The following is a 23,811-nucleotide window of genomic DNA, read 5'->3' on the forward strand; positions in this document are numbered from 1 at the left end:
AAAGAAATACTCGATGATAAAACAAGAGTAGAATGCAATGTCGGGGTGAAACAGATGCACACAAAAGCACCAAGTACCAATATTACTGATCAGATCATAAAATATCCGCATGCAAAAAAAATGTTAACATTGATTACACCATAAAAGATAGGCCAACCAAAACATACAATGGTGCTAATTTCATAGCACACTACGTGAAATATCTCTATTTTATGTTGGCATCCCTTAACAGGGAGTATGACCGGAAACAATTCTAGTTCCAAGAAACTAGCATGTAGTTTGCTATGAAATTAGCACCATTGTATGTTTTGGTTGGCCTAAGAAATTAGCAGCAAGCTTCTCTTCTTTTACTTATTTTTGTTTGGAGATTACCCCATGAGTTGCAAAAGGAAAAATGGGTTAATAAAGTTAATAACCAACCAGATAACCAGTGAAACAATATCTATTTATCTGCCAGCTCTAAATTATATTACTATAACAAGAAAATAGAAGCTCATCATATGAAGCCTAAAAAGTTATGGACCAAGGGATGGGACTTATCTTCATAATAATGGAGTTAAGTTTGCAAGCCAGGTCTTTCTTTCAGAATAGATTGTAAGGTCGGAGCCGACACGGAGCACAATCATATTCATATAAAATGTGGCAAGAAAAATTATTTACTAAACTGCATTTTGAGTACTAAAGTCAAAATTGACAGTGATAGATTATCTACAGTGATGAACTGAAAATATCAGACCTGAATGGAAATGAATATGTTGCATAATAGGGACAGACTCCCAATAAAATCACTTTAAGACTACCTTATCCAAAATCAGTAGACAATAAAATGTACCGAGTCTCTCAAATTTTATTGAAATTTAGCAACAAGCAAACCCAAACAAACTATTTGCCAAATTAAATAGGATTTGCATTCTACACTCAAACATTAGAGAGTAAAATGTGTAGCATATAAGACCCATACATTATGAAAAACTAAAATTAAGAAATATGTGTTTGAACATGTGTTATATAGCTATAGCCATTACCAATACTATTATGCGCAACAAAACTACAAAAGTATATTCTCATGGGTTTTTAGGGTCTTACATTTCATTCTCCTTGAGCTGAGAAAGTCACTCACAGCTTCACATCCTGTATCAGAGAGAAGTTAACATCAAATGAAAAATGAAATTAATGCAGGAAAAATAAATGAATTGGCAAGAAAAATTAGGGCATACAATATAATCACCAAAATCCCAATTGTTTCATAAGAAAAGAAACTCGTGTTTCATTAGAGGTATAAAAAACATTGAAATGTATACTCCCAAATCTCAACCTGATGAATTATCTTTGTGTCAAACTTACCCCCACATGTAGAGTGGTTGTTTATGGGATTTGAACATATGACCTTTTGGATCTTGATTGCATCTTGAAACTTGGCTGACAAGTGCAGCTTCAAGTTTTGGCCCTCAGTTGATACACGCTTGCATTAGACTATGCCAAGATTCCATAAAAGTGACTCCGAGATATACCATTTTCTCAAACAATGTTTCCCAAATCACAAGTTTTTTTTGGATAATTAACAATAACACAAAAGGTTACTCAGGTCTCCAACCAACCCAGACCACCAAAAGATATAAACAAAAAAAATTCTATGGTCAAATTAGAGAAATAAAATTGCTGATTACACTTACTAGCATATAACAGAAATAATACACATAAAAGGAACACTAAAGGAGCACAATAGGATCACGCTAGAAGATGCCACTCATGTGCTCAATCACAGAGAAAATTGACTAATATTTAAGACAGTGAAAACCCTTGAATGCCCTAGTACTAACGCCCACAGGTATAAATTACAAACTCCAATAACTTGATCAGAAACATCACAGATGCTTTCAAGGGGATGTTACAAAATGTTCATTAATCAAAGTTGGATATATTGATTGCAACATACCTGCATCTCATTCTGCCAACACTTGTTGATGCTTAAGTGAAAATTCTAAAAGATCCTTCTCTGGTTTAAGTGTACGCTTGGCACTCTTACGCTTTTCACCAATTGGAAATGATAACCGATCGGACTTAACTCAACCTCAAAAAGTTAGTTCAAGGGAGGAAAGTTGCTGAAGTCATTATAAGGGTACTTTGCCCATATAACCGGGCGACATGCGATCTTAATACATGCTTTGTTACCATGTAGGAATTAGAATTGCGATCGGACAGAGCCTAACTCAACCCCACCAACTAGCTCAAGTTGGGAGAATTGCCTAAGTCACTGAAGGATCTTAACATTACTTTGCCCAAACACCAGCCAATATAGGATTGTAACAGTGTCAATGCATGTAAGAATACATAGGAATAAAGAATAAACAGAATTGATTTACTAACTGGTTTTTTATTTTTTGATGAATCTACAATCTCTGCTGAACATGCATCCTTTAGTGGTACTTCTATTGTCTCCAATGGTTCAACAGTTGTTGCAACAGCAATTAGCAACAGAAAACAATTATCTTCTATGCTCAAACATATATGGGGAACTGATAGCATGTCATTTTACAGGCTTGATGACATTGTAACAGAGTTTATTGATTTCATTTTAGCACAGAAAACAATTATCTTCTATGCTCAAACATGCAAGGGAATCAATTGCTTGTGTCAGTTTACAGAATCATATCAGTCATTTAGAATTTATTTAGGATGGGAAAAGCGTCCAGCAATGCAAGAGAACATAAGAAATGTTAGTTTTAAAGATCTGTTCTGTCCAACAGAAAAGTTCTCAAAATTGAGCATACTAAATTTGCTGTTGGATAGTACAAAATCATAGATGATCTGAAAAAATTAGTCATAAATACTAATGGCAAGAGAATCTACACTTCATGCATAAATACAAAGCAACTATACAATAGAAAGGAAGCAAAAATGCTCCTACCAAGAAATAAGAAAGCTAATAAAATAACTTATTCATTTCATCATTGATAGTCATACAATAGGCATCATCATACAACTTAGAACATTCTAGTTTATAATAGTATTAACAATTATTTAATTACATGATTATTAAAATACTTTCTCCGAATGGCCTAATAACTATATCAATATCAGTGTCATGTGCTTCAAGAAAGTCAAGACCATTGTCATTGCCGACTTTTGAGGTCTATCTTGTAAAAAAGCTTCTCCCTTTTCATTTATGTCTTTTCCACTTGATGAAGAGATATTAATTGGCAATGAACCTGGATCAATAAATTTAAATCCAACATGTCAAAACTAAGTTATAGAAAATTAAAGATAGCCCAAATATTTGATTTAATAATACTCGATAATCTTAGCTCATATAATAGTGTAAGTGAAACTCACAGTTACAGTTAGTCCATCCAATTCGTTGATTAGCAAGATCATAGACAACAATTTTGTCTTTCAATACAATGTCTGCTAGAAAAGATGTATTATTGTGAGTATCTTAATCTTAAAGAAGAAATAACATGAACACCAACAAAATAAACAAGAATAGTACTTTTAAATTGATTCTAAATGAGTTTTAAGATTTAACTATTTTTAGTTGAATTTTAGTTATATCAAAAAAATTTAAATATAGTTTAGAAAAGTTTTGATTGATTCATAATGGTATCAAATCTCGTTCTCTTGGCAAATTCTTATTTTACTCCATAGAATTATTGATTTTTATTTATTAAGAAAATGACCAAAACAATGTTGGTGCAAGATCCTTCGTTGATTGTGCTCAACAAATGCATCTCATGAAGAAAAAATAACTTAAAAAAGTAAACTAAATGCATAAACAGAATTAATTACCGAGCTTGGATGGTGTCATTAACAGGGAGGTTGACAACACTAGACTGTAGCATTCTTCCATGCCTTTGCATGTCCATCTCCCTGAGCTCCATTCCATGGTTAGGAAATGCTCTTTTCAGCATTAGAGACGTGGGAGCCGCAGAAACTAGCATGAAGAACACTAGCGAGGAGAGAAAAGCACACAGGAGGAGACTAAAGGAGGGGTTCACATTTGAGTATGCCATGCTACCTCCCATGAGGGGTACCAATCTATTACAAAGATAAGATTTTTTTGGTATTATTAAGGATATCCTCTCATCCCACCGATAAGGAATTAATCCCTTTCGGAGTGCATATCTACCTCTTACAACAACAAGTATCGCTCTCAGAAATTGAATCATTAACCTTTCGATCATCTTAGAAATTTAATAAGAACTTAGTATACTAAGACTAATACCTTATAAAAGATAACATAGAGATAAGATTTGTGATACAGTTCTGATAACTAATAACTATCACACTACTACCCAGTATTACTTACTATTCAAACATGGATTAAACATAAAGGAGAAACTAGAAAGTGAGGCAGAACAGAGAAGAACATTGAAATCCCTCTCAAATTAAAGTGTGGAGTATAGAACTTGAAACCCTCTCAGATGTCCATTTATACAACAAGAGGGGCAACATTGAGGGATGATGGATTGCTTAACCGAGTGTCTTTCTTCTCAAAATGGATGATACATTGAAAAAGAAGATTCTACCATTTATGGAAAAAGGGAAAAGCTAAAGTAAAATTGATGGGCACGTTACTAGAATACAATAGTGAAATGCAAAAAGAGCATAAAGGTGAAGTTCATGAACTTAGTGTTGTTTTTGTTGTCTTCACTATCCTAGTAATTCAGATAGAGACAGGGCGCAAGAGAGAGATAAAGAGTTATACTGTAACTCAACTATAATATACTTAATTCTCAAATAACGAATATTTAATTTCTTAATTTATATAATATATTTTTATTGGTTAATTTGGGATAACATATATTATCCAATCTAATACTTACTTTATATATTAATTTTTTCTTATAACATTTTTGAATATTCTTATCGAAATTAGTACTTTAATTAATAAGTTTGTAAGTGTAAAAAATTTTATATTGACACCATATTATTTATTATTAGTTTGTATTAATTTTATCAATGATATTTAATATATAAATAATGAATGATGTATTGAGAGTATAAAAAATAGTAATATTTTACCCATATTAAATCCTTAATTAATATTATTTGTTTCATAAATTATACGTATGTTTCTAAAGTTACCTTCATTATTTTTATGTTAATTAATGAGTGATAATAGAATCATAATTAGAAATAGAAAATAATCTATATGTTGGAAGAATTTTTACATTATCAATACAAGATTCATTATTTTAATGATACTTAAATTAAATAAAAATGATATCTATAAAAGATAAATAATATATTTACTGTGTAATAAAATTAAACTAGCATTGTATCTACTTGTAATTTGTGGTTCTCCCTATTTTGCCCTCATTATTTTCTAATTTTTACAAAAAAAATTATATATAACTTAATGTTCCTCTCCACCTAATATATACTCATATTATTTGGTTAATTATTTTTATTATTACATTATGACTATCGGTCTTTAATGTAGAACATTACACCAATCAAATAAATTCAACTATAGATTATAAATATTTATCACAAAATATTATGTTTGACATTTATGACAAACTACACATTATAAATTATAGGAATGCGGGTTGACAGACAGAATAGTGGCTATCAACATGCTAGTAATAATAATCTCAATTAGAAAAAAAGGTCTAAAATCAACATGGGCATTATTGAGGGTTGATAGATTGCTTTACAGAGTGGCTTTCTTCCCCAAATGGGTGATGCATTGAAAAAGAAGATTCCACCATTTTTGGAAAAAGGGAAAAGCTAAAGTAAAATTGAGGGGCATTTTTGGAAAACGGGAAAAGCAAAAGTAGTTGATTAGCTGGAATATCACAAATTGGAATGCAGGTTGATGTTGATAAAATTAAGTGTTGATTTTGTTGCCATTCACAAATTAGTAATTGAGAGAGACAGGGCACAAGAGAGAGATAAAGAGTCCATTTCCTAAACAATAATAAACACAACTCAATTATAACATAGCTAATTGATGGCCCAAAAAATTGACTTGCAATATATAACTGAAAAATTATCTTCAACTCGCATATTTACCTTTTCCATTTCAGGTTAATTAATGAGTATTATAGTAATAGAATCATAATTAGAAAGAGCAAATAATCCGTGTACCAACATTTTAAGAATTTTTTACATTGTTAATGGATTATCCATTATGTTAATGACATTTAAATTAAATAAATATAATGCACATGAATGATAGATAATATATTGATTGAGTAAATAAAATTAGAGTAACATTACATAGATATTAATCTCAATTAGAAAACCAGAAAGAAATCATATACAAAAATGTCTAAAGAAAATTTAAAAAAATTCTTATAAAAAGGCTTGAGCTAATATTATTTAACAAAAATAAAGGGCTGATCTTCAGTGTTAACTAATTGAACAATATAAAATTGCTTTTAACTTTAGTGTTAGATAATGTTGGACAATATGCTATTGTGTATAACTTATTAGACATATTGTAGTTTTTTTTGTCTAATCAGCAAGTTAGTAAAATTTAAAAAATTAACTTCCATATTAGTTTAGATAAAATACATTGCTGAACTTTCATATTTTCTAGAATCCAATATATTTTTTAATTTTAGTCACATTCTTAATGCAATTTCAATGATTTCATATTTTGTATAACCTTTAATTTTTAGTCACATTTTGTATGGAGATCATTATGTCTAATATAACTATTTTTGGACCTAGGAATTACTGCATAATCTGGCTTCTTTCCACTGCCTATTTTGCTTTTATTAAATATTTCATGAATTGTTTGTTTAAGGGATGGATAATGTAAGGATTGTGAACTATGGAGTTGGTACTTGTTTGTAAATGTTCAAAATATATGTGTAGACTTCCCAAGGTGTTCAAAATGTTACTTGCTCTTTTACTACACTTTTTTGTCTTTGAATTCCATTTGCTATTATTTTCGCCAATATAAGTGATTTGGAAAACAGACGTGACAACTAATAGTTTACTAGTCCACATTCTTTATACATTATCTTTAAGGTTTTATCTCCAAAACCAATTCAACTCTCGCTTCGAATTAATAGATTATTTTTTTAATACCAATTCCCGGTATCATATCATATATAAAAAAAAAAAAGTAATCTTTTTAGCATTTCGATTAAATAGTTTTATTAAAGTTGACAGATCATTACAAGGTTCTCATAGAACCTTTTTCGTATTTCGAAAAGACTATAGTGATAACCCCCACAATTGATTTTTATGGTGTAAACCATGTGATATGAAATGAGTTCAATCAAGGAGAAATCTAATTTCGAGTCTAAAATAAAAATAATAAAAGAAAACAAACGCTAAGGTAAATATGTAATAAGGTATGGTGGTATTCGCCTAAGGGAACACCGATATCTTAGTATGTCTAATCTCGCCCAACCCTTTATGTAAGATTTACTTCTCAACATCTCCTTCACATATGTCTGTTGGATCAGGCGAAATGTTACTTTTGACCCATGACATCCAAAAAGAAGTTGAACTCTGGCTCTAACGTTTTATCTCGAAACCAATTGACAATAAGAGTAATAGTCCAATAGATATTTAAATCATTCTCGAGACAACGAAATAGGCAATGTAGAACTCACTTCCCAACACACTAAAGATGTTGCAAGAAATTATCTAAATGGTAGTTGCATAATACATCTTAGCCCTATCTTTGATGTGAATTGTTGGTAAACTCCTTGCACCATTATCAACTATACTTTAGATTATGGAGTTGCTCACTCAAAAATTAAAAGCCATTTCTTCTTTTGTTCAATGGAGTTAGCTCAATTGATTAAACAATAAGACATGAGTGAATGCATAGTGTCTCAAACATGCAATGCACTCCATCCTCTATCATTCCCTTCTCTCTCATTTCCCCATTAAGCATCTCTTGTGAAAATCAAGAACGTATAGTAATGATGGATGAATATAGATAAAAAGATTTTTGCTACATGAGTATAAATTTTTTGGGCACGTGAAGTATAGATAATTTGTGCATTCAAAACAGTTGAAATAATACAAAGTGATAGAGATATTTAAGGCACCTTTGGATATGTGGTACCACTTAACAAAATTTTTATTCAATAAGCTTTTATGCTATAAAGGTAAAAATATACTTTTTTTTTTTTAATTTTCAAATACTTTATAATATAAGCTTATATTAACTCTTTCAAATTATTCCAAGAAACACACTTTCTACCCTCTTACAAAGTATTATCTCCAGAATCAAAGGTCATGCTTATTATCTCCTATTACAAACAATTGGTTCCACTCAACCACATATGCTATCTTAAGGTTAGACATAATTGTAGATATGCTGAATCAAGATTAAGTGATGATTTAATATGGCCTTCAAGTAAGGCAACTCTATAAAGTTGGAGCTTAGTTTAAATTTCAGTCTTACCATATCCACATTTTAGAAAATGGGTCTTGATGCAACAAAATAGTTGTTACTTAATGATCAAGATATCACAAATTCAAATCATGGAAACAGTCTGTCTGCTTGTGCTGATAAGACTACGTACATGTACTCTCCCTATACCACATTAGGTGGAAGCCTCGTACATTGGACCGACATTTTTTTTTACCTTATCACATGTAGGGAAACCACAAATTTACATTAGTCTTTACATTGAACTAATGCAACTCTTGTATATGAAGGCAATTTTTACAAAATTGGTGCAACATCCACATTTGACTAAAAGCAGTGGCTCATATTTTCCTTGGCTCGACAAACACAGCTGTTGTCCTTTGAGGCACAACAAAACAACCAGAAGACACCTCGTATGTTGAAGTCTTGACAAGTTCATCAGAGGACATTACCTACAACACAGTACATACAATGTGATTGACCAACAAATCTGAAATTATAAATGTATAATTCTAGTGCAGTAAACCAAAGTAACATGAATCTATCTGCAGTTGGATCATTTCTTATGTCTATAGGAAACTTGTTAACTCGTTTTCATGTTTCTGAACCAATCATTTACAACCTTATGCAGCATTAGGTAGGATCGGTACATAAACCACACCCAAGAATTTAGAGCAATGTGGTACATCCAACACCACGCTCCATAGGTGCCTGTTGAACCACGCAATACAATCGGAAACGACCAAGATGGACTCTCAGTCATCATTGAATGATGGAGATAGATCTAAGTCTCTAACTCTGTTGTTAGATTCCTTACAATCATTTGGCATTACATGAAGTTGCCAACGAGTATATAAACCGCACCCCGAGATTGAGGCAGGCGATGGGAGACTTCCAACAACTGTATCATATTACACTAAAATAGTATATGAACTCGAAGAAAGGTCACTTCAAACCTATACCCTAAGCTGGAAGTCTTTCAAGATTTTTTCTAGCAGTGAAGTTGACTAGTTCACCAAACTGGAATATTACACCAAAAGTCCTTTTCCAAAATAGTTAGCCTAGAAACACAATTTTCATCATTTAAATTCTTAAGCTTTATTTTTACCTGTATGGGATGCAACTGGAGACTTCTTGATTTCAGGGAAGGATTAACAAATGATACTTCTTTTGGACTCGCATTGAAAACAACCACTATGAACGAATATCTGCAAATACCATTATCAACAAAACAAACCAGTTTAAAGGATATTCTATGTCATTAGAATAAAAAGTGCCATATGTTTTAACATACATGGGATCCAGTTGAGACAGCCCAGGAAAGCCATCATGACCATCTTCAATGCTCATCACTATGACTCCACCAACCCATGATGGTCCAGTATTGTGAAACCGTACTCGTTGCTGCAAACAAGAAAGATACTATCTTAATTCAATGCCCTATCCCTCTTTCTTGTAGTATAAACTATCTACTGATATGGGCCTTCATCAAAGAGGCCTGGGTTTGTTGTGTTATCCCAAACACTTGCAAGGAACCGACAACATGAAGTATTCAATGGAAACATAGCATTTAATCAATTGAAGATTGAAATTTAAAACTTTCTACTTTGAATTCCTTAGCAAAGACACTTAGGGCAATGACACATGGTAGCAAAACACTAAAAAAATAGTAAAATCTCATCACAGGCTGTCAGAGAAAAGAACTCATTTGAGAGACAAAAGATATGAGAGATTTTACAATATCAAAGATATTATAGCATGAAGATCTACCATTGTTATTTTTAACACTACTGAATTAAATGCTTTAAAATTCAGAGTGCAGGATTATCATTCTGAAAAGAGAAAAAAAAATGAACAGCCAAAAGACTCACTTGCCTTTTTACTACAACCAGTAAAAGTATCAATATGAAACTCAAAAACTAAGCTGACAAACAGATTGTTTGCCACCAGTGTGGACATTATAGTTTTGTGACAAATGCAAGTTATTTTCGGGAAAAGAACATTGACACCAAATGCACTTCAGGCTCTATATAAGTCTATACAGCATGACATAATGACATTAATTAATTCTTGCTAGGTCAAAATACAGTACATTAACTAGTAAAAGTGAAAAGGACAAGAATCAGAAACAGAATGAAATAACGATGTTTAAGCAGTATAAGCAGATTTAATATCACGGAAATAATTAGTTGTTGATAAAGATGAAACTTAAAGTGACTCACCTGGATAGCATTTGCTGTCCTCAGGCAGAAAAGTGGTGAAGAGTACCGTATACGCAACAAGTTTAAGAAATTCTCCACAGCAGCATGGATGTGAATCTTCTGAGGCCTGAAGGATGGGTCTGCCAATCGTGGTTTGATTCTGGAAGTCGAAGGATACTTAAGATCATCAAGATGTTAAACAAACGCATCATAAGTGGTAAGGTACTATAGAAATGGTGATAGTGAAACATTCAAATGCTTACAGTGGCCAGTTACTTTCATTTTTGTCCCGTGGAGGAAGCCCAACACCCCAATTATTAGAATTGTATGTAAAGTCAAGCCTGAAATTGAGAGAGCAAAGCTAATTTAGGTTCAGAAGGAAACACAAGTGACATTAATCCATGGAAAATAACAGGATTGTTTGAAGACTATAAATATTAGAACTTCATAAGGAAGCAGATGATAAACTAAGTTTGGCGAAGTAAAAAAAAACAATTAGTTACAATTACTATAGCAAAAGTTGAGAGTCTGTAGAGAATACCTATTGAACCAATCACCAGAATTATATGAATCCCGATCCAGTGATTTTGAGCGGAGTAGCTCATCTCCAGAGTGAAAAAATGGTATGCCCTAAGAACAGAAATTTTGTAGTACCAGAATAGACTCACGATAAGAAAATGGATGTTATAATCTATGCTACCAAATTGGTTAATAAAAATCAGACCCCTGTAGCTCAAAGGCAAAAGGTATTCTAAAAAAACGAATAAAGAAGCCAAATAAAACTTATCCTAGACAATCTTATTCTAGTGAGGCCTCCGACATAAGAATATAAATGCGTCGATAAAAATAGCGGTGATACAAAATCTCAAGATTTTAACAAATAATAAAACCATATAACTTCTGGAACCTGCGACAGTGCTATAATGCTTGTTGCCAAATGGTTTATCCTGCATCTCTCATCTACAGAGATATCCATCGGTGTCTGCAAGAAAGGAAAATAGCTGAACTAGAGGCAGAAAATATTATATGAACAAAACAGAATGTTGAGGATATTTATGATACCTTCAAGCTCACAATATCAAATAGGGTTTCATTGTCATGAGCCGAAACATAATTGACCTGCAAAACAACTAAGGATGCAAATTAGACGATCCTTGGTTCAAAACAAATGGTATGCTCTGTCCCTGCCACATTGTTGACAGTAGTCTTCAAAACTGATAATTTTAAATCTCAATAATTTCTCAAAATACAGAGAACATTTATGGGAGGTAGCATGTGCTAGACAGTCAAGTCATATTGAAGTGAAGAATATTACAGTTTCTGTAGGGCACGACGCAAATGCAACAGGTGTCCCACCATATGCTAGTACTTCTGACCCTTTCGCCTGAGACCATCATGATAGAGTTATTAGAGAAGAATTCGAATACAAAACATTCTCATCCAGACAACTGGAATCATTCTTGTGATGATAGCATCTAGTAGAGAAAAGGCACCTCCATTTTCATCAACATTGAACATTACAATCAATGTATGTCTTCACTATTCAACTTTTCTTTGATTTAAATTATTGATTTAGACAATTCTCCTACAAAACTTAGTAGTATGTTAATAAACTATTAGGTCTTTTATTTACTTTTTATGAGTATGTTTATTAAATTTTACATTCTTTCCAAGATGGCTGATTTCCTTTTTCCATTGGCCACCACCTCATCCACCATAAAACTATAACGAATGTTTTTACTATTTTTCATATGTCAGTGACAATGCTATACGTAAGTCCAAACTGGAATACTGGAATCTAATTACTGAACAATAACTAAATAAAATCCTTCTCAGTTCTTAACTAGAGTCCTTAAGAAATTTATGGACATGAAGCAAGAATTAGTAAGTCACACTCTCTAACCCACATGCATGTGATGTAACAACTCCAGCAACCACCATGACCATCATTGCCACAGATTCCACCTTTCCTACTCTCCACCACAGCCTTCATTTACATCGAATTTTTTAAATCCTGAAACTTCTACCTTTTCAAAAGAAAACACTAAATCGATGTTGTTTCATGATTCCTTTCCTTGTGCAATCCAAACATTAAAACTTGAAGTTATGAACCAAAGTCAAATGCCGAAACAGAGTCACAGTGATATTTGCTCAAGTACTAGGCAGAAAGTACAGGTTTAACTTTATTAAAGAGGGAAATGGACCAATTTGAATACCTCTTCTCCATCAGAATTGGTTAGCACAAAATCTCGCAAGTTTGCAGCCATTCCAATCTGGAAAACATGAAGACTATGAATGACTTATATGGCAAAACAAAAATCGTATGGAACAATATTCAATTGATCTAATTACTAACAGCAGAATTTAACAGAACACTAGCCGTCCATGATTTATGTATCCATCGACTATTTTCATATTGCACACAGGCTCACTAAGAGGGTGAAAAAGAGAGCATAAGAAACTAAGTAAATAGTTGCTCCCATCAAAAGCAAATCCAAATTACATAAATGGTAGCATTTCCTAGTCATCTTCCCTGTTCACAATGCTAACAATTGGCACAAAATGACACAACTATTCAAAATCTGAAGCTGACAAAAACAAGGTTATGTGTATATCAAACATAAAACACCAAAATTTACATAAAATGTAAGCAGAAAAATCTCTATTGAGATTGTCAGCATGTGCTACTCAATAATTCCAGAAGGATGTTCCAATACTTTTAGCTTGAAAATTTAAGACACCCAAATAAATACAATAATCCATAGAGCCAAATAACCTGGATATGATCCTTTGATGCAGCAAGCATGGATTCCGCATTAGCTTCTGTACCATGGTCATGACCATTAGGCTGCAGATAGAAGATGAATCCCAACACTCAGAATTTTTTGAATAACAATTGCTCTTAAGCATTAAAAGGAATCTCTATGTATGCTTCCCCATATGTTAATCTGTAACGGAGGATGACACTAGAAGTTTGCCAACCAGGCCAAAGCTAATTATCATGCACTGGTAAACGGCTAAGTAACAAGAAAGTTGTTGAAAACATAACATGTAGAAATACGAATACCGCTTGTGGAAAAATTCAAAATTATTTTTTAGATTTCTAAACATTTTACGTATGACATAACATCTACGAAGAAGGATTATATTTACTGTACCCAACTCCCAAGGTTTAGATTCAACTTTGAAGACAGCATGTATATTGTCAATTTTAATTAGTTACGTTCATACAGATATCATTTTATATTTGTGAAAGTAATAAATTTTGAAAGGTGAACATGTGATATAAAATACTATATCAATTACAAACATTCCACAATGCAGATTTGTGGTTAGGCTTCAAAACAAATAAGCTCAATTAGAATAAGAAAAAAAAGTACGAAGAAAAGAAAAAGAATAAAGGAAGAAAAAATGAAAGCAAATACGAAATCTATAGGTATGAAGATCAAAGGTAAAGCCTATAAAAGTAAAAAATAAGTAGACGGAGCAAGAAAATACCTGCAAGAGCAATCCAGTCACAAAACCTTGCTGGAGAGGGTGGCCAAATGGAGATCCACCAAGTAAGGCATCTCGAATTCGATCGTTAAAGCTGAATTACATCCCAACATGACTAATCAACATAAAATACTTACTTAGTGTGTTCTGGATTTAACAGTTACAAGTTTAGGCAATGATGGCCAATTCCTAAAATTAGAATGAGACATATTACAAACAAAAAATGAGACAGGCATTTCAAGTATGCATGTTTGGATTAGATTGTTTTGTGCTCAAAACAAGCTTTTCAGCAGCGAGTTCTCTCTTGAGCATTTCCAAAGAAAAAGCTTTACAATGATTATTAAGCAACATATAATGGAAATAGAGAAATTTTACCATCCAATTCCTGTTTCAGAGAGATTGAACTGAGAAGCATTTACTCCACGCCCATTTTTGGCAACTTCACCAAAGTCCCATCCTTCTCCATATCTTTTTATGAAACAAAAAGTGATGAAAGAATATGAGGGAAAAATACAACATGCAAACAAGTAAAAACAAGAGGTATGAGGATAATAAAAAAAGTCACTAATGTATCTAATTGAATCAAAACCAACATGGGAGAACAAGTACATATAGATGCTTGAACCATCAACCCCGTCCTTTTCTTTTGTCAAACAATGGAGAGCATTTTTTGCTTTTACCTGCATCCACATCATGAAATCTTTGTTTCGTGTATTTGCATGTTATATATTGATGATATATGATATCAGAGTCATTTTGTATTAGATTTATATTTGGATACAACCCATGGTCCAAAATTATGAGGGTTTGACTTTTGGGACACATAAAATTATCGAAGATATCATCTGTTTGTCTTCCCTATAATTTATCGTTTAATTAGTATAGCAGAAATATAATCTGAAATTACATGTTAAGTTGCAAGGTATACTTACCAAGCAATTATGTGAGCTTCCACAATCAACAGAAATAAACAACATAACATATTTATTAGCTATTTTTTATTGTCCATATCTCGCACTTATTTCATAATATGTTTTCATATTCACGTAATAATAAAAAATCCAAGTAAGCCACATACCATAGTGCTCTTCATTATATGACCCATAAGGTCAAATCTGAACCCATCGACCTGAAAAGGCAAAAGCATCATATTATCTATGATAAACAATTTATGGAACTCCATTAAAGATCCTTTTTTACTTTGATATAAGGGAGGAGGAAAAGAACAATTAAGGGGCCGATAAAAAATAGTAAAATACTCAAAACATGATATGACCTATACAGCAAAGAACAGTAACAACTACAAAGGCTGTAGGCTACTCAATGAATCTGCATATCAGATATATCAACCCCATTAAAGCAACCATGAGCAGACACATTCATTTCTATAAAAAATTGAAAACCTTACATAAAATTGATATTTCATAAGCAGACACATTCAGGAATTTAAAAGGCACATACGATAAACAGAAACAGTTCTTAAGTCATACAAGTCTGAGGAACATGTGAAAACCAGTAAATGATTTAAACAATCACCTTGTAATTGACTGCCCAGTGTACAAGATCATCAAGGATCAAACGCTCAACCATAATGTGCTCACTCGCAGTGTTATTCATACAAGTACTTTGCTCAATGAAACCATCAGCATTCCTTCTAAGATAGTAGCCTGGAACAATCTATAAGATACACCATGTCACACCATGACAGCATATAAGTTTTACAAAATAATGAAGCAATACTCAATAGGACAGATATGCATATCTAATCAATCACAGGCCAGCAAAGAAAACTTCATGATAATTCTTGACCTTATCAAGCACAGAATGTTCATCTATTAGCCCGCTTCCTTGCAAATGATTGTAGACAACATCCAACACAACACGAAGGCCAATTCGGTTAAGAGACTGCAATGTACATAAATTGAGAGACAATCAAAAAACAATTTAGCTGACAATACACTTAACCAAGCATAGTACTACTGGTCCACATTGCAAAATTAGACAGAAAACTAGATCCATGGATAATAACACCTGTTCAAGAAAAACTGAATTCAGACCTGAACCATCTTCCGGAACTCAATTGTACGGCATGGACCATTTGGATTACTTGCATAACTGCCTTTAGGAACGCCCCAAAGAACAGGGTTGTACCTTTTTAAAACCAACACAAATAAGCAAACTTTACCCTAAACAAATGTTGAAATTGTCAACCAGTGTGGCACTTGGGAGATTACCCCCAGTTATATCCGTCAAAGTTTTGGATGGCTGTAATAAGAGCTTGTTGCTGATCCGAATCCGGTGGCAAACTTTCCAGTATTGAGGTATCTATCAGAGTGCTTGTGTAAGATAACAAACTTAAGATAAATCAAGCAAATATAATCATGAGCACATAACTTACCATATACCAACCATAAGCTTCAAAACAAGAATATCAGTGACCAAGTTTTCAAAAGTAACAAAAACTAATAGATGTCATGCTAGGTGAATATATGAGAAGATATACAGACATTCAAAAATTCACATAGACATGTGTGAGAGTGTTGTCTGTATCATTAGCACAAATGGTACAACCGTACAAAATAGACAAGAAAATGTGCATGTTTGTATATATTACGTATTATGCGTATACAAAACAAAGGATAACAAGCTTCATGATAGAAGCATGGCATAAATATTAAATAGGCCTTAACATTTGTAAATGCCTACATAGACCCAGAGGTATGTAATTGAAGACAAAGCCGTAACTAAAAGATAATGCTTCCCTGAAGAAGGAAGTCTCTGGTGGATACATCAGAGGGGAACATAGCTCAATCTCTAACAAATAGATATTATGTAGCATTCGTTTTTACATTCATTTAATTATATTACCGCTATTGCTAATTAGTAAATGAGTTACAAACACTGGGGAAAAAAGTCGGAGTTATGAGAATAAAAGCCCAAATATGACCCCCATTCAAGAAGTGGAAATTCCATTAAGCAGTTAAGCATGCAAAGAAGGGTGGGGTATTAACCATGAAACAACAGCATACTCAGAGGATAATCGTTAATATAATGTTACCAGCAGATTTCCAGTTCTCCTTTTGATCATCAACCCCAGCAAACTGAAATGTTGGCAATAGATGTACATGGGTGATACCAGCACTTGATAATTTCTTTAAATGAAGGACACCTGCTGAATCCTTCAAACATATGATCCTAGTTAATTCAAATAGCATCATCACAGTTAACAATGCATCTATTATTTCAGTCACATATCAATCTTGTCTAACTTTACAATCTCTCATTATGTTTAGCACTTAACATCTTCAATTTTAGTTCTTTAACATCATCATCTATAATAGAAGCAACATTTTTTTAGGAATGGTATTTCCATGAGATTTGAGAAAGGGTAACGGAGAATTGATAGGTAATAGAAAGATCCGCATCTGATGTCCCACACTTAGTGTCACTCCATGTGCCATGACCTTCTGATTGGTTGAAAAATATATATTTAAGTTAAAATTTAATTTTTATGTGATTTCCTGACCAATCAGAAGGTCATGGCACATGGAGTGGCACTAAGCGTGGGACATCAGATGTGCACCAGTAATAGAAGCAGCAATTTCAAAGTAAAGTTTTGGTGCTTCAGCGGCTTGCGATTCCGCAGAAGCAATATTGGACCATCCGTTGTGGCAACCTGGTAAAATGAATTCGACTTTTGACACCATACTTATGCTTGTAATTTACTCTTTTAATGATTCCTGTTGCACGTAATGAGTTTGGTTTCCTATCACTCCTACTGTTAATCAAATATGAATATTAGACAATGAAACAAGATAAAATAATTTCTCTCAATGTGTATGTGGAAGCACAAATTTTATTCCATCAATATTGTCAAGACTTATATATTAGATTTACCAGCAGTGTGAAGGCAAGATAACCACCACGAAATTCAGGTTGCACAGAGAGGTCATTGGCACTGTTTGGGAATGAGAAAAAGGTAATCAGAATTTAGAATGAATGAGAAAAAATATAACGTAAAAACTCAGAGCAAGCACCACTTCCAAGTGATACAAAAAATTAAGTACAATAATCAACTACTTTTGTGAGGGTAAGTTCCGTATATCTACCATCTCCAGATCCCACTAGGTGGGAGTCTCGTGCCTTGGGCCACCCTTTTAATCAACTACTTTAATGATTATGGAAATAGGCATTATCAGCAGTGCAGTAACAACTGGCAAGTGGCAATAGAGTGAGGAATGTAAACACCAAAATATATCTGGAGAAACTAGGAGAGCCGAAATCAGTGAACTTGAGAGAAAGTAGGAACAAGAGAAATTCACATATGGGGAAAAAGAGATGAAGTGAGAGGAAGAGAGAGAATAAGCAACCTAAGTTATGCACTTTGTAGTAAAAGATTGTATGCTGTGTGGTCAACAAGCTGTATCACACAAGAGCTGGCCTCTGTTTTTCAACCTCTCTATCCTCACATTCTCTTCTAGTCTTTTAACAGAACCTAGCTACAAAATCACGAGCATCCATTTCGGTCTGAAGGAGTATTGCAGAATACATTTTTAGGCATTTACACTCAAAAGCAGAAGGGTAAGTATCAAAGAGATTTACACATCACATTAGGAAAGGATACTAAAAAACAAATTGTCTTCATAAATAAGATATAAAATAGGCGGCCCAGTGCACGACAGTTGTTTCCAGGAAAACATATAAATAAGATACAACAACAATCAAGCCTTAATCTCAATAGGTGAGGTCGGCTACATGGATTGAACGACACCGTAATGCTCTATTTTAATTTTAATTTTAATTTGAGAGCTTGAAGCATATAAATATATTTTTCAAAGGTCGCCTTAATTCATCATGATTTATGGATTTTAGAAAACATTCCATATTGTAACCGTTGGAAATAAAAGACAAAAAAGATCTTTGAATAAAATTAAATAGTCTTTACCTGAAATCCCTTACATGCATTTCATATATACTTATATCCGAGAAAGAATGTATAACAGGTTTCTCATTTGCCAGATTATCCCATCCATCGGGTTTTAGCTGATCAAAGTCAAGATTAACCAAAAAAGTTTGCCTGCCGTCTGGAGAAAGTCTGCTTAATACAGAAAAAGAAAGGGCAAAAATCAACATAATACAGGAATTCAATTTTGCATGTGTAATCACATAAATATGTACCATTAATGGGTTATACTCAATAATTCTAGAATCTTGAGCATGGACATCATTTATGAAAGACGATTGATGGCAAACTGACATGAACAGAGCATACCCTCTAGCATATGGATCATTTGCATAGCATTTTTCGACCCGCAAAGTACTAGGATGGTAAACAGTTACTTCATAAACATAATAACAGCCTTCCCAACTTTTTGGTCCTTTTGTTATCCAAACACCATGTTCCTCCTCAAGGAGAACAATTTCTATAGGATCATCTCCTGAAGGATCCTTATAGATGTAAGCATGTACTGCCTGTTTATACCAACAATACAAATCTTAATATGCAGATAACATTGAAGAGAACATCAAAATAAAGATTTTTCATTTTTAGTGAAAGATGATATACATGAGCAGTAGGTGCCCACAGGTAAAGCGATACAGCTTCCTCTGAGTAATGTGCACCAAGAGGACCGTTATAAGAGTAAAGCTCATCTAAAACACCAGGTAATTGCAAACCAGTACAATCCCTGCATCTATCGTCAGCTGTGCAAAACAAAAAACGGAAATAATATTAGTAGACACTTGTGACTGAAACGACACTTTTTCTTCTCGAATTAACACAAGAATGATCAATGTTCCTAAATAATCAGTGGATGCACAGTGATACTTACAAAGCATGTGCTGCAAAGAGCTTCTACTTTACAATCTACTACAGCATGCATCACAGTCAAACTATGCTAAACAAGAACTATTCTAATTCTATAGTAGATACAGTGATATACTTCTGCACGTTATTGCAAAAAATGAGAACTTACAATCATAAATAGCAACCGCTAGCTGAGTTTTGAGAAGAGATTTAACATCCAAATTCGGTGGCAGTCTGAAAGCTCTATAGCCTCGAATATGAGGAAATTTCTCTACCACCTAAAAATGGAAAGGTTGCAGGAGTAAGTAAATATCCATCACTCATCTATGAGAAAGCGACCACATTGTAAAAAAATCGAGACATAAAGCAATCAACACTACTTATCAGTGCTTGGTATTTTTAAAATCGAAAAAATGTTACATATATGTAAGGGTCTAATTACATTTGCAGGAAGGCCAGCCCTATCCTCTTGAAGCTTAATTTTCACATCCTCGCCTATAAGTTAACAATACAATGAATCAAAATCCACTTGCAATCAATAGTAAATAAAATTATAAAACAAAATTTTAAAAAAAAATTAGCATTTTCCCACATGCTTGAACAACTAGAGCGATGACGTATGATTGGTTAGAAATTTAAACCTTGGATTTGCCAATTTGAAATACTGAGAGAAGCATGGTTGCTAGAAAGTAGGTAGCAAAACCCCTCCTTTCCAACATCATCAACATTCCAAGCAATCACAGATTCACTAACCCAATAAGCTCTGGAGTGCAACAAGTTATTTTGCATCTGGATCATAATTTTTTAAGCCAACTGTTAGAAATTCCAACAAAAAGGTTTCAGCAATGAAGTGTGAATACACCAAAGGTGCATTTGATAAATAGCTTAATTAAACAATTAATAAGCTATTTTGAAATAAGCAAAAAAGGATTATTAAATAATGAGCTATTTTGAAATAAGCTAAAAAGGATTATTAAATAATGAGCTATTTTAAAATGTTCTACAAGCTTCTTTATGAACTCATTCAATAGTCCTCTAATGTCTGCCACAAGCAGTTTTCTCAAGTAGTGATTCCACAAAAGTAATTTTGACAAAATTGATTTTCTGAGAAGCTTAAAGACATATCTTATAAAAAAAGCTAAGTTTTTTTAGCAATTCTTATTTTCTGATAAAAGCTGAACCCCACAATGTCCAGATTCAGAGGTGATATTTTTAATCAATATCATTTTTTATAAAGAAACTGGGCCTAACTAATCTAACATTTTCTGAGAAGCTTAAGAATATATCTTACGAAAAAGCTAAATTTCAACTTTATTTTTTGCAATTCTGCTTTTCTTATAAAAACTAAACCCCACAAGTCTCCAAGATTCAGAAGTGATTTTTTTAATCAAAATGATCATTATTTTTATAAAGGGGTATATCTAAATATTGAAAAACCTGAGAAAATGATACAGAATGTTGTTGTTGTTGCTCCAAAGGAGGAGGAGATGAAGAAATGGAACAGAAAATGGATGGTGGGGTATGAAAACGAAATGGGGATGTAGTTAGTGAAGAAGAGCGAAGGAATGAAGAAGAAGAAGAAGAAGAAGGGAGAATGGAAAGTGGAGGGAGAGAAAGTGGAAGGAAAGAAAATGATGACAATGATGATGATGTTAAGAGAAGCATTTTTTCAATGCCACAGTATCAGATATGAAACACACTTGTTTTGTTCCTCTTCCTCACAGATGAGTGAAGCAGCTTCTTTCCCTTCACTTTCCTGATTCACATGTTTGGATATTTAATGGAATTAAAATAAATTTGGATCCTCTCCACTTCTCTTTTTAGAAACTTCCAAACTTAATGATCCATATTAAAAAAATGCATTTTTCTATTTAACATTTTTTGGTACTGTGTTTATTTTATTTTTTTCTAGTTATCAAGTTAATATTTCTCTTAATTTTTTATGCTATATTCGTCAATAAATGTGACGTGGCACAATGAAAAAAAATATGAGACACATTTATTGATATATTATGATATGAATGAGATATGGGATAAAAAATTTAATGAATGGACTAATGTGATAATAAAAACAAAGTTGAAAGAAAGAAATGGGAAATTAAAAATAATGAAAAATCACAATGAGAAAAAATAAAGTTAAGAGACTAAAATTGCATTTCTTTTTCCAATTAGAATAGAATGAAACCAATTTAGCACAATGTTTTTTTAGGAATATTCCCGTACCTCATACTTTATAAACAAATTAAAGGAAGAAATCAACAAATCTTGGTTGCTGACCTGAGAATTTAATTGGCTTGAGCTGACTGAATATAATGATTCAATTTGGTTTGGTTTGAGTCAGCCGAAAAAATTTATATACAATTAATTCATCATTTATTTAAATTATTTTTTTAAATAGTTAATATTAATTAAATATTAATAGTGAATAATTAGTAATAGTGTACCAAATTTATATACCGTCATAGAACATTCTCATGAAGAAAACAAGGTTATTTATCATATTTCTAACTTCAAAACTCAATCAACATTGTTTCTCACTTTTTTTTAGAGTGATTGCGACTTTCTTTTGATAAAAATGTAAAAAGTAAAACCAAAAATTGAAAACAATCTCACCTTGATAGCTTGTTTTATTCTGTAGTAGTCTTTAAAAATGGTAATGTTATTATATTGACTGGGTGTGTTCACCCTTATTTACCAATAAATAAAATCCTAAGGTTATTATATAATAACTATTCTATTATTTAAATTTTAATAAAATCCTGAGCATGTTATTTGTTTAATTTAGAATTGAACTTTATAGTTTCTCTCTTTAACATCAATGCTATTCCATTGTTCAAGATCAACCGCGGAAACAAATCATGAAGCCTACTAGTTACTATGATAATGATTTGGTTTCTAATGCATTGATTGTTTCACCGGAAATTGATGAAGGTTTTAAGCATAAAAACTTTTATCATGTTGTTTGTGAAACCTCAATTCATGTTCTTCTAGCATTAGTTGCTACATTCGATTTGTAGTTGGAGAAACTTGATATAAAAGACAACTTTTATGCACCAAACTTTAGAATAAAATTTGTATATTCAGCACCATGAGGTTGGGGTAAAAAACGATTACATTTGTCAATTGAAGAAGTGTGTTTATGAACTCAACCAATCTCTTTCAAACACTAATACACAAACTTTTATTCTTTTATTATCTTATTATTAACATGTAGTTTGTTAATATCGTTATGATTGAACATATTAAATATTGGCTTGAAAGAAAAAGAGAATGATGTGGCCAAGTAAAATGAGTGGCTATAGTGGAACCTTTTCTGTAGCCAATGAGAAGAAGAGGTTGTGATGAAGCATCTTTGTTTTTGGCCATACAATCCTCAAGGCTTTGGCTATAAATAGGCTCCAAGCCATTGTAAGACACACTAATATTCTAGCCTTAGTGCATATTCTCTCTTCTTCTCTCTTAGTGTTTAAGATATACTTGAGAGAGAGTTATATTGGGTGTACTTGAGTTTTGGGAAGTGAGTGAAACACTTGAGTGAACTTGTAATTATCTTTTATCATAGTGATAATATCATTGTTGCTCTTCAACCATGGACGTAGGCAAATTGTTGAACCACGTTAATTTCTCGGTGTCATTTTCTTTATTTAAATTTCTCCATGTGTCTTCCGCTTCAACAAAAATGTTGGGAGATTGAAGAAGTGATAAAGGAAATAATAGAAAAAGGTTGGGAGGTTGAAGAAGGGATGAGCTAAGGGGTGACACTGTGACAGAAAAGTACCATCTTTCTCCTGGGAAAAGTTGTTTGTTTCTTCTTTGGAATAGGAACAAAAAAGTACAATCTTTCTCCTGGGAAAAGTTGTTTGTTTTTTCCCTTGTCCATAGCATATTCGACAACTTATATATAGAAGAAGCCAACGTTTTCTTGACAAAACTTGCTATCTTTGTTGTCAATGGATGTGGTA

At 32.7% G+C, this 23,811-nt stretch overlaps 2 protein-coding genes across 3 annotated transcripts; both read right to left on the reverse strand.

Annotated features, from left to right (window-relative positions):
* On the reverse strand, positions 2,989-4,542 carry LOC109360538 (aspartic proteinase-like protein 2). Its single transcript, XM_019605507.1, has 3 exons — positions 3,787-4,542; positions 3,334-3,405; positions 2,989-3,209 (listed from the first exon to the last, which is right to left on the reverse strand). Exons 1-3 carry the CDS (start codon positions 3,881-3,883, stop codon positions 3,067-3,069), a joined length of 312 nt encoding a protein of 103 aa, XP_019461052.1. The 5' UTR covers positions 3,884-4,542; the 3' UTR covers positions 2,989-3,066.
* LOC109360536 (pullulanase 1, chloroplastic) lies at positions 8,178-21,659 on the reverse strand. 2 transcript variants are annotated; one of them, XM_019605505.1, is made up of 28 exons: positions 21,287-21,658; positions 20,491-20,638; positions 20,292-20,344; positions 20,019-20,127; positions 19,610-19,746; positions 19,316-19,515; positions 18,989-19,138; positions 17,941-18,001; positions 17,102-17,222; positions 16,278-16,368; positions 16,101-16,194; positions 15,853-15,948; positions 15,580-15,720; positions 15,122-15,172; positions 14,653-14,723; positions 14,419-14,511; positions 14,047-14,137; positions 13,325-13,396; positions 12,765-12,821; positions 11,864-11,932; positions 11,611-11,667; positions 11,456-11,530; positions 11,090-11,178; positions 10,812-10,889; positions 10,570-10,708; positions 9,642-9,751; positions 9,456-9,555; positions 8,178-8,799 (listed from the first exon to the last, which is right to left on the reverse strand). In XM_019605505.1, exons 1-28 carry the CDS (start codon positions 21,512-21,514, stop codon positions 8,689-8,691), a joined length of 2,892 nt encoding a protein of 963 aa, XP_019461050.1. In that variant the 5' UTR covers positions 21,515-21,658; the 3' UTR covers positions 8,178-8,688. The 2 variants fall into 2 exon arrangements, 1 of the variants encoding a protein (XP_019461050.1); XR_002109180.1 differs by lacking the exons at positions 8,178-8,799; positions 9,456-9,555 and having other exon boundaries at positions 10,570-10,725; positions 21,287-21,659.

The sequence above is a fragment of the Lupinus angustifolius genome, chromosome LG11 (assembly GCF_001865875.1).
Source record: "Lupinus angustifolius cultivar Tanjil chromosome LG11, LupAngTanjil_v1.0, whole genome shotgun sequence".
NCBI classification, from domain to species: Eukaryota; Viridiplantae; Streptophyta; class Magnoliopsida; order Fabales; family Fabaceae; genus Lupinus; species Lupinus angustifolius.